The sequence below is a fragment of the Neofelis nebulosa genome, chromosome 12, assembly GCF_028018385.1.
Source record: "Neofelis nebulosa isolate mNeoNeb1 chromosome 12, mNeoNeb1.pri, whole genome shotgun sequence".
Classification (NCBI taxonomy): Eukaryota; Metazoa; Chordata; class Mammalia; order Carnivora; family Felidae; genus Neofelis; species Neofelis nebulosa.
The window spans coordinates 70,034,690-70,048,629 of NC_080793.1; the positions used below are offsets into that span (position 1 = coordinate 70,034,690).

The window sequence follows — 13,940 nt, forward strand, 5'->3', positions numbered from 1 at the left end:
ATGTCTTCATTGTTTGGATGCCACCACAAACCAGTGTGCTTCCGCGCCAAAAGTAAACAATAGGCTAAATTAAGTGAATTGCTTTCCATCCCCAACTGTCAGTTGCCAGGAGAAAGTAGTTTTGTTCATGAGCTGAGCAAGCTCACGATCCCAGCAGTGCTGAGCGGGCTTGTGAACAATTAAGAGAACAGAGACACAACAGTAGAGCTGATTTGGGTTGAGGGTGAGCCCCCACCAGAGTCCGACCCACAGGAGAGATCTGGAGACAGGAATTCAGTAGCTTCTGCTACTGTCGAGTCATAATGGCAAAAGCATTTTGTTTTTTCCCATTTCTTATTTCCAGTCGACAAAATGGGGATGAGTCCCTGCAGTTTTTGTTTACCAACCAACAAGCAGTGGGGATGTCACAGCATCTCCTGGAAAAGACAACACATGACTGAAGCATAAGATCTGGATCCCTGAGGCAAAACCCAGTGTTGTCCAGGTCAGAATATGTACATAGCATGTCATCTACAAAATGAGCTCTTCCTTACCCCATCGTCTTTTCTTTCCCAGAATAAAAGTAATACTTTGTGGCATAAAAACAGACACTCAGAGCAGTGGAACAGAATAGAGAACCCAGATATGGACCCACAAACATATGACTAATCTTTGACAAAGCAGGAAAGAATATCCAATGGAATAAAGACAGTCTCTTCAGCAAGTGGTGCTGGGAAAACTGGACAGCGACATGCAGAAGAATGAACCTGGACCACTTTCTTATACCATGCACAAAAATAAACTCAAAATGGATGAAAGACCTAAATGTAAGACAGGAAGCCATCAAAATCCTCGAGGAGAAAGCAGGCAAAAGCCTCTTTGACCTTGGCCCCACAGCAACTTCTTACTCAACCCGTCTCCAGAGGCAAGGGAAACAAAAGCAAAAATGAACTATTAGCACCTCATCAAAATAAAAAGCTTCTGCACAGCGAAGGAAACAATTAGCAAAAGGCAAACAATGGAATAGGAGAAGATATCTGCAAATGACATATCACATAAAGGGTTAGTATCCAAAACCTATAAAGAACTTATCAAACTCAACACCCAAAAAATAAATAATCCAGTGAAGAAATGGGCAAAAGACATGAATAGACACTTCTCCAAAGAAGACATCCAGATGGACAACCGACACATGAAAAAATGCTCAACATCACTCATCATCAGGGAAATACAAATCAAAACCACAATGAGCTACCCCTTCACACCTGTCAGAATGGCTAACATTAACAACTTTGCGCTCCTGGTGGGAATGCAAACTGGTGCAGCCACTCTGGAAAACAGTATGGAGGTTCCTCAAAAAAAGTAAAAATAGAACTACCCTACAACCCAGCAATTGCACTAGTAGGTATTTATCCAAGGGATACAGGTATGCTGTTTCAAAGGGACACATGCACCCCAATGTTTATAGCAGCACTATCAACAATAGCCAAAGTATGGAAAGAGCCCATCCATAGATGAATGAATGGCTAAAGAAGATGTGGTATATATATACAATGGAGTATTACTCGGCAATCAAAAACAATGAAATCTTGCCATTTGTAACTACATGGATGGAACTAGAGGGTATTATGCTAAGCGAAATTAGTCATACAGAGAAAGGCAAATATCATATGACTTCACTCATATGATGAATTTAAGATACAAAACAGACAAACACAAGGGAAGGAAAGCAAAAATAATATAAAAACAGGGAGGGGGATAAAACATAAGAGACTCTTAAATACGGAGAGCAAACAGAGGGTTGCTGGAGGGGTTGTGGGAGAGGGGATGGGCTAAATGGGTAAGAAGCATTAAGGAAATCATTGTTGCATTATATGCTAACTAACTTGGATGTAAATTATAAAAAAATGTTTAAGTAATACTTTGTATATTTATTTATTTACACTTAATTTATACATACCATCATACAGAATTCAAAAGTCACAAAAAGGTGAAAAGGAAAAGGAAGTCACCCCCCTATATCTCTGCCACTCAGCTCTTCTCCCTGTAACCATAACGCTCATTGTTCTTAAACTTGCTCTTTGCACATAATAACCTATCTCAGATCCCTTTCCCCATCAGTGTCTGTGAAATAGTATTCTATGGTATGAACACACCATTATCTAATTTAACCAGTCCCTTGTTGATGGACACTGTTATCCGTTTTCTGCCATTGGAAGTAATGCAATGACTGTCCTTGTACGTATGGTATCTCTGCTCATGTGCAAGAACTGCATGATGCATTATTATTTTCCCAGTGCAGCTCTTCCCATCACGTAATCTTGCACATTTATGGGGGAAGGCAAAGTGGAATCGTTTCAGCCTCCTTTTCCTCTTATTTTAAAACCTTACATGGCCACATCTGTGTATCCCCTTCCCACAGAGCTCCAAAAAGAGGAAAGAGGAATCTCAAGCACTTTGTGCCATCTTCCTCCCCACAGTCTCTTAATAAGCCTGCCTGTTTTTGAAGCTTATTGAACTAAATGAAAAGCACTAGAGAGAGCAGGGAATGACAATGAGCTTTTCCGGAAACAGCGGACTGCTCAAATACTTGAAATATTTTTTCCTGCCTGCAATATGCACACTGATTGAAAATTTCAACAAAGGCATTCTCAGAAACCACGAAAGAGAAGAGGGTCCTTATAATCAACAAAAAATTTACCATGACCACTTGAGTCTTGAAAGTGAGCTTTAAAAAATCCAGTTAGTTGGGGAGGTGGGGGGTGGAGGATAAAAAGGCACCACTACTTTTGAATGTAGTATTTTCCTGGTCTGTTCTTTAAACCAAATCATAGATTTTTCAGGATTTTGGAAAAGAAAATAATTGCCTCAGTTGTTTGGGTGCCTTTGCCAGATTGGGTGACCTTCTGGTGGACCATAGAGTCCACTGAATCTTCTAAGTGTCCTGTGGTCAGTCCCTCAACCTGAGAAAGAATGATCTGTCCTGAGCAGCACCTCCTGGCTATCATAATAGAGCCAGAGGACTATGTTCACGCTTCTAAGAATTTACCTTCCATCTTCCTACTGCCCTGTGAAAGGACTCATTCATTCTCCTACTTCTAAAGGGGCACCTAATATTCCTATGGGATGGTTAGAGCTGGGGACCAAAGAAAGGCAAGCACACTACCACAGCCAGCATGAAAGGAACTCCTAAGATATCTGTGAGTTTCCATTTTATTAATATAATTCCTTTTCACAGAAGTATAATTCACATACCAAAAAAGGCCCTTTTTTGGTGTATATACAAGTTTTGATCAATGTATCATCTGTGTAACCACAACCACAATGAACATATAGAACATTGCTATCACAGCTAGGAATTTTCTCTCCTGGCAAGTTGCAGTCAAAAATACCCCCACCCACCTCCTCATTCCCAGACAGCCTGACCCTTCTTTCACTCTCTATTACTTTTGCTTGTAAAATTTCATACAAATGGATTCGCTTCATCTTGTTTCACGCATCCATTATTTTCCTTCCTACCACAGAGTAGTATTCTGTCTTATGGATATCCATAATTTGTTGATCCACTTGCCTGTTGATCCACTTGAAGCTGCTATGAATACAGCTGCCATAAACACTCACGTACAATCTTCTTGTGGACATATGTTTTTATTTCTCCTGGGAAAATTCCGAAGAGTGTTATTGCTGGGTCATACAGGCTATGCCTATTAACTTGATAGAAACTGCCGAGTATGTTTGTATTTTATAAACAGGCTGTGTCCTGTTACATTCCCACCAACAATGTACAAGATTTCCAATTGTTCCACATCCCCATCAACACTTTGTATTGTCCAATTTTTTTTAGCCATTTTAGTGGTATCTTATTGTTTTGATTTGCATTTCCCTGGTGACTAATGATGTCAAATATCTTCTCGTGCTTTTTGGCCATTTACGTGTCTTTTGTGAAATCTCCTTAACTGTTTTTTATCGGGTTCTTGTCTTCTCATTAAATTATAACAGCTTGGGGTACCAGGGTGGCTCAGCTGGTTGAATGTCCAACTCTGGATCTTGGCTCAGGTCACGATCTCAAGGTTCATGAGTTCAAGCCCCATATTGGACTCTGTGCTGACAGGACAGAGCCTGCTTGGAATTCTCTCTCTCTCTCTCTCTCTCAAAATAAATAAATAAATAATAACAGCTCTTTATACATTCTAAGTAAGTCCTTTGTCTCACAAATGTAATGTGAGTATTTTCTGGGACCAATTTTATATCTTCAGTAGCTAGCACTGTGCCTGGCACATTATAGCAGGTGGCCAGGTCATACTGAACATTAGAAGTTTTCATCAGGGACACCTTGATGGCTCAGTCACTTAAGCTTCCGACTTCGGCTCAAGTCATGATCTCACATTTCACCAGTTCTAGCCCTCCATTGGGCTCCATGCTGATAGTGCGCGGCCTGCTTGAGATCCTCTCTCTCTTTCTCTGACCCTTCTGTGCTCTCTTGCTCTCTCTCTCTCTCTCTCTCTCAAACTAAATAAACTTTAAAAAAAGTTATCATTGGGCAGAAAGTAGCATTTGTAGAGGCCAAGACTACCAATTCCAACTCCTTTATAGAGAGTTTCCGAATCCACACAGCCCCTTTCTCTCTCTCAAAATTCAAGGGGAAATGGAAAAAAAGAGTCTACAAACCAACAGGTGTTTGACATCACGCACTGCACATTTACTCGCCAATATTGATTTCATAGTCAGAAAAGGAAGCCTAGTTAGGATATCAGATTTACTAAGCTGGGTCACACCATGTATACACCTATATGTTTATGCTTATTTACAGATTCGTTCTGAGACAATTGCCACTTATGCTCTCTGTGGCTTTGCTAATTTCGGTTCCCTAGGAATAGTGATCGGCGGACTCAGTAAGTGAAAAGAATATACTTCAACAATGTATGTAACATAAACATACTTTCAATATCCATCTTGTTCTGTAACATTATTTGTGTCAGGGGGAAAAAAGGCCCTGGGACAGGAATAAATCCTTTGGGGTCCATTTTTTATCCCTGCTCTGCAATATAGTTTTCCCATGTATATCCAAGCCAACCTCAGGAAGAATTTGTCCAAATGTACAAGTTCTTCTCCACCCAGGGGTGAGATAGGTTCCACTTTGCATGCCAATTGCAGTAGATTTCTAACGGCCAGGTGAGGAAGGATTCTGAGGCCCAATGAAAGTGGGAAAATGCTGTGAATAGTTAGTGATGTCTGCACAGAAGTAGATGGTGACGATGAGTTGCAGATCTTTGGATCTTTCCTTGAAATTTGTTTGGCCTTGCATGCCATATATACTGTGGTGAAATTTAGGATAAAACTTAGGACTTGTTTCCTCTGTAGAAAATGGAAGAGTCTGGGGTGCCTGGGTGGCTCAGTTAGTTGAGTGTCCAACTCTTGATTTCGGCTCAGGTCATGATCTCACGGTTTGTGAGTTTGAGGCCTGCGTAGGGCTCTGCACTGACAGCCCAGAGACTGGTTGGGATTCTCTCCCTCCTTCTCTCTCTGCATCCCCCTTCCTCTCTCTGTCTCTCTCTCAAAAATAAATAAGTAAACTTAAAAAAAAAAAAAAGAAAATGGAAGCCTCTGGGCCTTCTGGTATGAACAAGTTTCTTCCCTTCCTCCCATGTCAGAGAACTTCTCTGGACATGCAGCTAATTCATCACTAAGCTCTTGAATCTTGATTTTCCCAGCTAACTTGGAAAAAAAGAAAAGTCACTGACCTGACATGCCTAGCCTCAGAACAGTTCTCAGAGTCTGGGAATTTGGAATTCTAATTAACGATCTCAACATTAATCTCATATTTTCATGTTCCCCAGCATCCATGGCTCCTTCCAGAAAGCATGATATCGCCTCAGGGGCAGTGAGAGCTCTGATCGCTGGGACCGTCGCCTGCTTCATGACAGCCTGCATTGCAGGTACCGCCTGCCGTCCTCTGTGTCCTATCTCCCCAAATCCACAGAATGGCAGCTTTTGGTGGGGGGGGGCATGCCTCCAACCCAAATGTGTAGCATATGCCACCGCAGAAAGCTGAGAGGCAGAGCTGCTGTTGAGCATATTGCCAAGTGAAATGTGCAGAGCATGGTGGAGAAGCTAAGAACAGAAGGAAGGCTCGGTAACATTAATTAATAAAATAAATGGCACTTTTCCACTTCCAGGGATGCTCTCCAGCACCCCAGTAGACATCAACTGCCATCTCATTTTGGAGAATGCCTTCAATTCCAGTTTGCCTGCAAACACCACTGAGGTGGTATCTTGTTGTCAAAGTCTATTGAACAGGTAGTGTATTCTTGGTTATAACTTCTGCCATTATTAATAGACATATTAGGCCTAAAGATGCAACCCACTTCTTTTTATAACTTTATAACTGTTTAAAAATGAGAACTTCTGCAGCAATTCTAAACCACCTTTCATTTTGACATTTCTCAGCTAAGACTAGGATCTATAATACTAGCTAGTGCTGCGCAAGCATTTCTTATGCCCCAGCTTTGCGATAGGCACTTTGTATGAATTCTCTCACTTAAACCTTGAAACCACAGCATAAGTTAGGAACTATTGCTCTTTTTAGTGTTTGATAAAATTGGGGCTGGAGAAGGCTCTACCACTTTCCCAAGCAAAATGAATGTAAGCACAATCAAGATACAAAATTTAGGGGCGCCTGGGTGGCGCAGTCGGTTAAGTGTCCGACTTCAGCCAGGTCACGATCTCGCGGTCCGTGAGTTCGAGCCCCGCGTCAGGCTCTGGGCTGATGGCTCGGAGCCTGGAGCCTGTTTCCGATTCTGTGTCTCCCTCTCTCTCTCTGCCCCTCCCCTGTTCATGCTCTGTCTCTCTCTGTCCCAAAAATAAATTAAAAAAAAACAAAAACAAAACAAAAAAAAAAACGTTGAAAAAAAAAAAAAGATACAAAATTTAGGTTTTTCTGCCCACAGAGCCCATGCCCTTGACTAGCTAGCTGGCACTGCCTCTCTTTCAAGGGGATCAAGCCGTGCAGGCTGTCCTGACGACATGGTGACAGTGATGATGTTGGGCTACAGTGCATGACGGACCACCAGTGACCCTTACTGGCCACTCTCACCCTCTATAGTTTCTATCTGCAAAATCAATATCCCTACCCTAGGTGCCCTTCTTAAGGTGCAGGTGTTTTATGAGGATTGATTCTTTGTTTATTCTGGAAGACAGAGGGGGAATCCTTGAGTCCAAACAGGATTTCAGAGTCAAAAACTAATTCTCTGGTGCCTCTGTCCTTAATCCACCCTAACCTGAATGTGAGGGAAGAAATCAGCTTCCTGCCCTTTGCTACTTTTAATGTGTCATCTTCTGCTCATCTACTGTCTCTGTCTTCAAAGACTCAACTAACTGTTTTATTCCACTTTCCACCAGCACTATTGTCAATGGTCCTGGTGACGTCATCCCAGGAGGAAACCACACCTTGACTTCTTTAAGGGGCTGCTGCATATTGCTGACTCCACCAACACTGAACTGCAGTTGGATCCCTAATGCATTTTGAGTTCAGCTACTTCTCCAACAGAACTCTAGGTACAGTTGCTGAATTTTCTACTTTGGGGAGGAAAAGAAAAACTGTTCTTCACAGATGGAAAGTCCCATCATGGAATCAGCTTTCATTGGAAAGAAGAAAAACAGGAATGAACACTGCAGATCTCCAGCATCATCCCCCTCTCCGGCCCTCCCTTCCCCAGACCCTTCCCCACTGACAACCACTATGATATCTCAAGATGTGTCTCCAGTCCCAGAGATGTTTTCTGACCCTAGACTTTTATGATAGTTTGACCAGAATACAGATATAAATGGTTGCTCATGACAACGGGACTATGGCTCAGCCACACCCAGAGTGGCTCACTTCTCAAACATCTCAGGAGAGGTCACTGCATTCACCTGGACCTTGAATCTCACATGGAGAATCGTTTATCACCCAGTCATTGCCTGCCCTGGGGAGGTCCTACAGAAATCAAGAGTGCACCAGGATTACATTTAGACCATTCTAAAACCAGGTTTTAAATCCCATGTGCTTAGTTAGACCAGTCAGCTTACCCCCAAACTATGGTGTAATAACAAATAAGCCAAAAACCGTGGTGACTTACAAGTTTATTTTTCCCCTCACACCATATGCTTATGGAGGGTCGATTTGGGCTGTATTTCATGTTGTCTTCACTTCCAGAACACAGGCTAAAGGAGCAGCCACTATGTGGGGTATACTGGGACAGGGGGGAAAGGTGGCCCTTAAATTTTCTGCTAGGGAGAACCCTTCACTTCTACTACCTTCCATTACCTGAAGTTAATCATATGACAAGCACAATGTCAATGGTTATGGATGAATTATCCTGTCCTCCGGAGGGATAGTGAGTATTTTGAAGAAACAACATGATATACTATGTGGATGCATGATTTCCATGTCTCCCTTCAATGTGTCAACATGTTATAGAGTGTAACTGAAAGCCTACTCATGCATAAATTTGGTTATGTTACTGGTGACAACACTGGAAAATGGCACTACTTTTCATTCAAAAGGCCACTTAAGGACCATTTGAGAAGAGGAATAATTCCTGGTTATTGAAACCCTTCCACCAATACTTCCATTAACCAGGAAAGAATCCGCATCAAAGTCGCTTACTGAGTATCAAAGAAGAACCTTAATGGGTTCTGAGATTTGATGTGTCAGAAGAAGAATCCAGAGTCAATGGCAGGGTGCTCTTTAATGAAATGCTCATTGCCAATTCTCTTAATAGCTCAAAGACCACATTGTGTGAGGAAACACAAATACCAATGACTGAGCCAAAAGGTGATTCACAAGTAAGAAAAAATGCGGGAAAAGGTTTGGGAATACCTGAAGTAATTTATTTTATTTATGCTTTCTTTCTTGTTCATGCACAATTTTTTGAAATATATATGTAAATATCTTGGGGTGTGTGTGTGTGTGTGTGTGTGTGTGTGTGTGTGGCGGTGGTGGTAAAGGATGAAATTAAATACCCAAAGGATTCTTAAATTTTTTTTAATGTTTATTTATTTTTGACAGAGAAAGAGAGAGAGTGTGAGGGGGGGCAGGGGACAGAGAGAGAAGGAGACACAGAATCCGAAGCAGGCTCCAGGCTCCAAGACCTGAGAGAAAGTCAGGCACTTAACCTACTGAACCACCCAGGTGCCCTGAAAAGACTCTTTATCTTAAGTATAATATACTAGGATATTTCTAACTATTGATCATTTGTATCAAATTATTCTTGGAACTCATGTGCCCTTGCAAAATTTAGACTTTATTTTAGGAAAACATATTTGCATGACTTTTCCCTCTGCTCTCTGTGTTTTTTGTGTCACCCTTCATAAAAGCCCGTGATGTAGTATGTCAAGGGTGCCAGTTATTCATATGTTGGTTCTCTCTGGTCTACTATGACTATTGTTTTTCTAACTCTTTTTTTCCTCATTTTAATTCTTTGTATTTTCCTATGTTGTTTTATTCCTGACACTCTCTTCTTATTCCTTCTCAAAGAGATTTGTTGTTTCTAGCGTGCCTCTCTGGCCAACTAATTTGCAAAGTCCGCCTGTTGCCATTATCGTTCTTTGGATGTTGATGGCTCTTCTCCACACTTTTTTATTTCAAGGAAAACTTAATCCTCACTGTCCTGTTTTTTCAAGTCTTCTTTTTTCAAGTGCAGAATGTAATATCCATTTGTAATAAAAAGGGACAAACACACACAGACCTTTCTTCAAACACACATAAGAGTGTTGAGGAGTTGTTGCTTCTACATAGCTAGAATGAGTCTACTTACATATCACCTTCAACTTCTTTTCACTTGGCAATATACTTTGGACATTCCTACCAAGTTATTATATATAGTTCTAGCTCTAGCCTTCCCTTCCCACGTGTGTGTGTGTGTGTGTGTGTGTGTGTGTGTGTGTGTGTGTTTGGTGTGTCTGTGAGAGAGAGAGAGAGAGTTAAATATCTTATTTTCTTTCTCCTTCCCTCCTCTTCCCTGTCTCTGGCCTACCACACATGGGTAACCCTAGTTAGATAACCTGATATATAGCTTTCTGTACTTTCCTTTCACGTTCGGGTCATATTTTATAAACATATCTATCATTGAGGATTTTACCATACTGGAGCTACTCACATTTCTCTATAGTTTACTTTTCTTCTATAATATTTTGTGAATTCAAGTCCACTGGCAAAACTTTAATAATTTTTTTCAAAGGCATCATAATACTCTTTGACATATTATGTATCTGCATTAACCACTCCGTTCAGGACAAGGATCCACTTTGGGGGTTTGATTTTGTTTGAGGACTACTTTGAATCGTATCTGCCCACTTACTTTGCATATTAGTGATTTTATTCTATAGCAGTGTTATCTGACAGAAGTATAATGGAAGTCACATGTGATATAAAATTTTCTAGTGACCACTTTAAAAATGTACAAAGAAACTGGTAAGATTAATTTTAATAATGTATTTGACCCAATATATCCATGATATTATCATTTTAATGAATTATTTTATGTTCTTTTTATTGAACTAAGCCTTTAAAATCTAGTATATATTTTATACCTAGAGCATACACTAAGACACTATATTTTCATTGGCAATACTCGGTCTGTATTTAGATTCCATAAAATTTACAGTTGAAAAGGAAATGCATACACCCAAATTGTTCCAAACACACTCAAAAACTTTCCAATAACTGAAATGAGTATCAGTTGTTAAAGTAAAATTTTAGTTCCTCAGTTCCACATATGAAATAGTTCCACAATTCAATTATTAGTAGCTACCATATTAGACAGTGCAATTCTATAAGATGGTTTTCTAGGTCCACTAAAGTGCCACATATATTTGGTGTTAGTATATGTTGCCAGATTGCTTCTTGGAGAAATATGTTGTCTTGACTTTTACCTGCTTTGTGATATAATCTTTCCAATGTGTTTTATTCATCTACCTCTGTGTGTAGGTGTGATATTTCTTGTCAAATGCTACATGTTCACATAAATCTCATGCGGATTTCTTTTTTAATACTTTCCATCCTTGAACTGAGGAGGGCATATTATTCCTGAGTCATATGAGAAAGAATAATAAGGGTATGGACCAGACGAACGAGTTGGTGACCACTTTGGACTTGTTGCATCCAGAAACCTTATCAATCCCCTGTCCATGTTGAATGGCTCGGGACTGGTTGAAAGTTTCCCTCCTCCCAGTGAAACCACTTCATGGAATTTTTGGTACATGGTGATGTCTCCACTCTTCTTTGGCAAACATAAAAGTTAGAGGGCTGTTTGTTCCTCCTGGTTTGTCCTACACTAACCTACCCATAGTCCTCTAAGATGGCAAAGTTGGGACATCTGTATGCTTCCTATATGTTCATTCAATTGTTGTCTGAGGTCACTCAATGCTGACAGCATGTTGCTGTGAATCTATGCACCCCGAGCTTCTTTCAAGACAAGGCTGTGACATCTATTTTGAAGAATTCTACACTCTGTCTAGTCTGCCCATGAAATTTGAAGTCCCCAGACTTCTCTCTGTGTCTATCTTGACACCAATACAGCTTTCACTAATCTGAAAGCCCTTTTTTTCAAATGTTTTTATTTAGATTTGAGGAGAGAGAGACAGAGAGAGAGAGAGAGAGAGAGAGAGAGAGCAAGTGGGGGAGGGGCAGAGAGAGAGGGAGACAGAATCCAAAGCAGGCTCCAGGCCCTGAGCTGTCAGCACAAAGCCCTATGTGGGGCTTGAACTCATGAGCGGTGAGATCATGACCTAAGCCAAAGCTGGACACTTAACCAACTGAGCCATCCAGGCGCCCCTGAAAGCCCTTTTTTAAACACAGTATTGTGGGTCCAGCTATGAGTATTTCCTACTTTTAATGAAAATGAAAGTTTGCTTTTCTGCTGCTTATTCTCATTTTCCGTCGGTTTGCAAAAGGAGAGGGAACCAGAAATGGCATTTCTCTCACCAATCCAGAAACTATGGTTCCAAACAAATTCTCTGGGCCTGCGGAGGCCTTACAGTCCCAGCAAAGAATAAATTGTAGCCATGGGGTATGGAGAATTTTCTTTGATTTTTTTTATATTCCATTGGTAAAATCAGTATACCCAAGCAGTGAAGTCTGAGTGAGAAGGTCTCCGTAACTACCCAGATTACTAACATGCATTCATTTTGCAAATGCTCCCAACTCATTGCTTTATATTTCTGTAGTTTCATGAGGTTGTTAGGCCACTGTGAAGGGCTTAAAGTGTACACTTGCCCAGTGAGACTGACTTCCAATTACAGAACAATTCCCAAATCAGCCCTGCTTGTAAAGGAGGTATTGACGGACACAGTGTGCCAGGAACTACCCTAAGTGTACTGGAGGCCGGGAAGGGGAGGCAATCATTCACATTTTAAATAGGCAGGAGCACAGGACTTAAGAAATGTCTGGAACAGGTGCACCATATGGTGCTAATGAACCATATGGTCCTGAGAAAAGCTACTTTTTTACAACCTGTTACTTAATTTTGAAAAATGTTTTAAGGTCAGGCAGGAAGGAAAGTATACACTTAGCCCTTCTTTTTCTGGACCTTAAAACAGCATAAGCTTATGATAATTATGTTTCCTTTTATACTACAAGGCACTGTGATTGACCTCTGGATGTAGAGTGATTAATTTCAACCTCAGTCATTAGTGGACTACTTGGCATTTTCATTTCAAGGGACTCTAGAAAATAAACAATGAATCTGCACCAAGCCATCCCCTTTTACACATTATGCCTTTTGCAAAATGGAAGGATAAGTTTCTAATAGTGGGGATACAGCCTGTAATCACAGAAGAGAGAAAAGCATTTAAATGATAACCTCTTAATATAGTCCTCTGGCAATGGACAACCAGCCACTTTACCATGAGAAACCAAGATTAGGGAAAAACCTATGACTTGCAAGCTATGTTAATATGCAGGATCAGCCCTACATCTTCCATGTGCTGGGCATGCTTCCAGTAATTGCCATAAAATAAGAGGATTGTAGAATCCTAAGTCATTCAGAAATGTTTCCATCTCCTCTAGCCACCCCCTACCCCAGTCACATTAGAGTCACCAAACCCGTAGATTATAATGGCTAAGAGGAGAGTTGGGGGCAGTATTCCTTGGTCTAATCTAAGTCCCTTCAACTGCAGACTATCCACCTCATCCCATAATTGTTTGCCCATATGTCTGTCTGTCCACTAGACTATCAATTCCTATGTGTATCTCCAATACCTAGCACCTAGCATCTAGCAGACATTCAATAAATATCTTCTCATGCATTGAATAAACAATGACAAAGGTCAGCCAAATGGCTGACTTTCACATAAGCAGGAACAGTTAATTGGATCACTTTTAAAAACTTTTAAAAATCTCATCAAAAATTCATACTCGTGATAAAAATTGCAAATGGTATGCAAGTGTATAACTGAGAGATTGGAAACTTTCTTCCAACCTCTATGTAGTCCCCATAGTTATCCACAGTTAACACTTTGGTGTCATGGCTAATTTTTCTGTTTATGATAAACTACCGTAAGTTATAACAAACTAAACTGGATAAGTCTTCTTTCAAGCTCAATGCCTGAATCACTTTCATATTCCATCTGTTGGCAACATCAGGTATGTCTTGTTTGCTTGTCTTGTAACACTGTATGGTACGATGATTAGCAAGCCAAGTTCAGGAGCCTGGCCTTCCTGATAACCTGCAAGGCCAGTCTACTATTTACTAATGTTTCCTATGTTGAAGCTAAATGGAATCGTTAAAAGCATCCTAATCCCCGCTTCAAAAAACAAAAATTTTTAGCAAATTTTAAAAAATCCTAATCCCCAATATAAATAGGTGTATTTTAAACAGCCAGATTCCTTGTGCTTAAATGAGCAACTGTTCTGCTATTGGATTTGGAAAAGCTCTTATAGAAAATGGAAAACAACAAGCCAGTTGGTGCTGCTGACAGGG

At 40.6% G+C, this 13,940-nt stretch overlaps 1 protein-coding gene across 2 annotated transcripts in view; it reads left to right on the plus strand.

Moving 5' to 3' along the window:
* SLC28A3 (solute carrier family 28 member 3) overlaps positions 1-11,877 on the plus strand; it is a 57,910-nt gene extending 46,033 nt beyond the window's left edge. Inside the window, exons 15-18 of one of the 2 annotated variants that reach the window (XM_058695576.1) lie at positions 4,790-4,871; positions 5,817-5,915; positions 6,156-6,276; positions 7,378-11,877. In XM_058695576.1, the coding sequence (XP_058551559.1) occupies positions 4,790-4,871; positions 5,817-5,915; positions 6,156-6,276; positions 7,378-7,504 (429 nt within the window). In that variant the 3' untranslated portion in view covers positions 7,505-11,877. Of the gene's footprint in view, positions 1-4,789; positions 4,872-5,816; positions 5,916-6,155; positions 6,277-7,377 lie in introns of those variants that run through there. The other variant, XR_009251770.1, reaches the window with a different exon arrangement.
* The last annotated feature ends 2,063 nt before the right edge of the window (positions 11,878-13,940 follow it).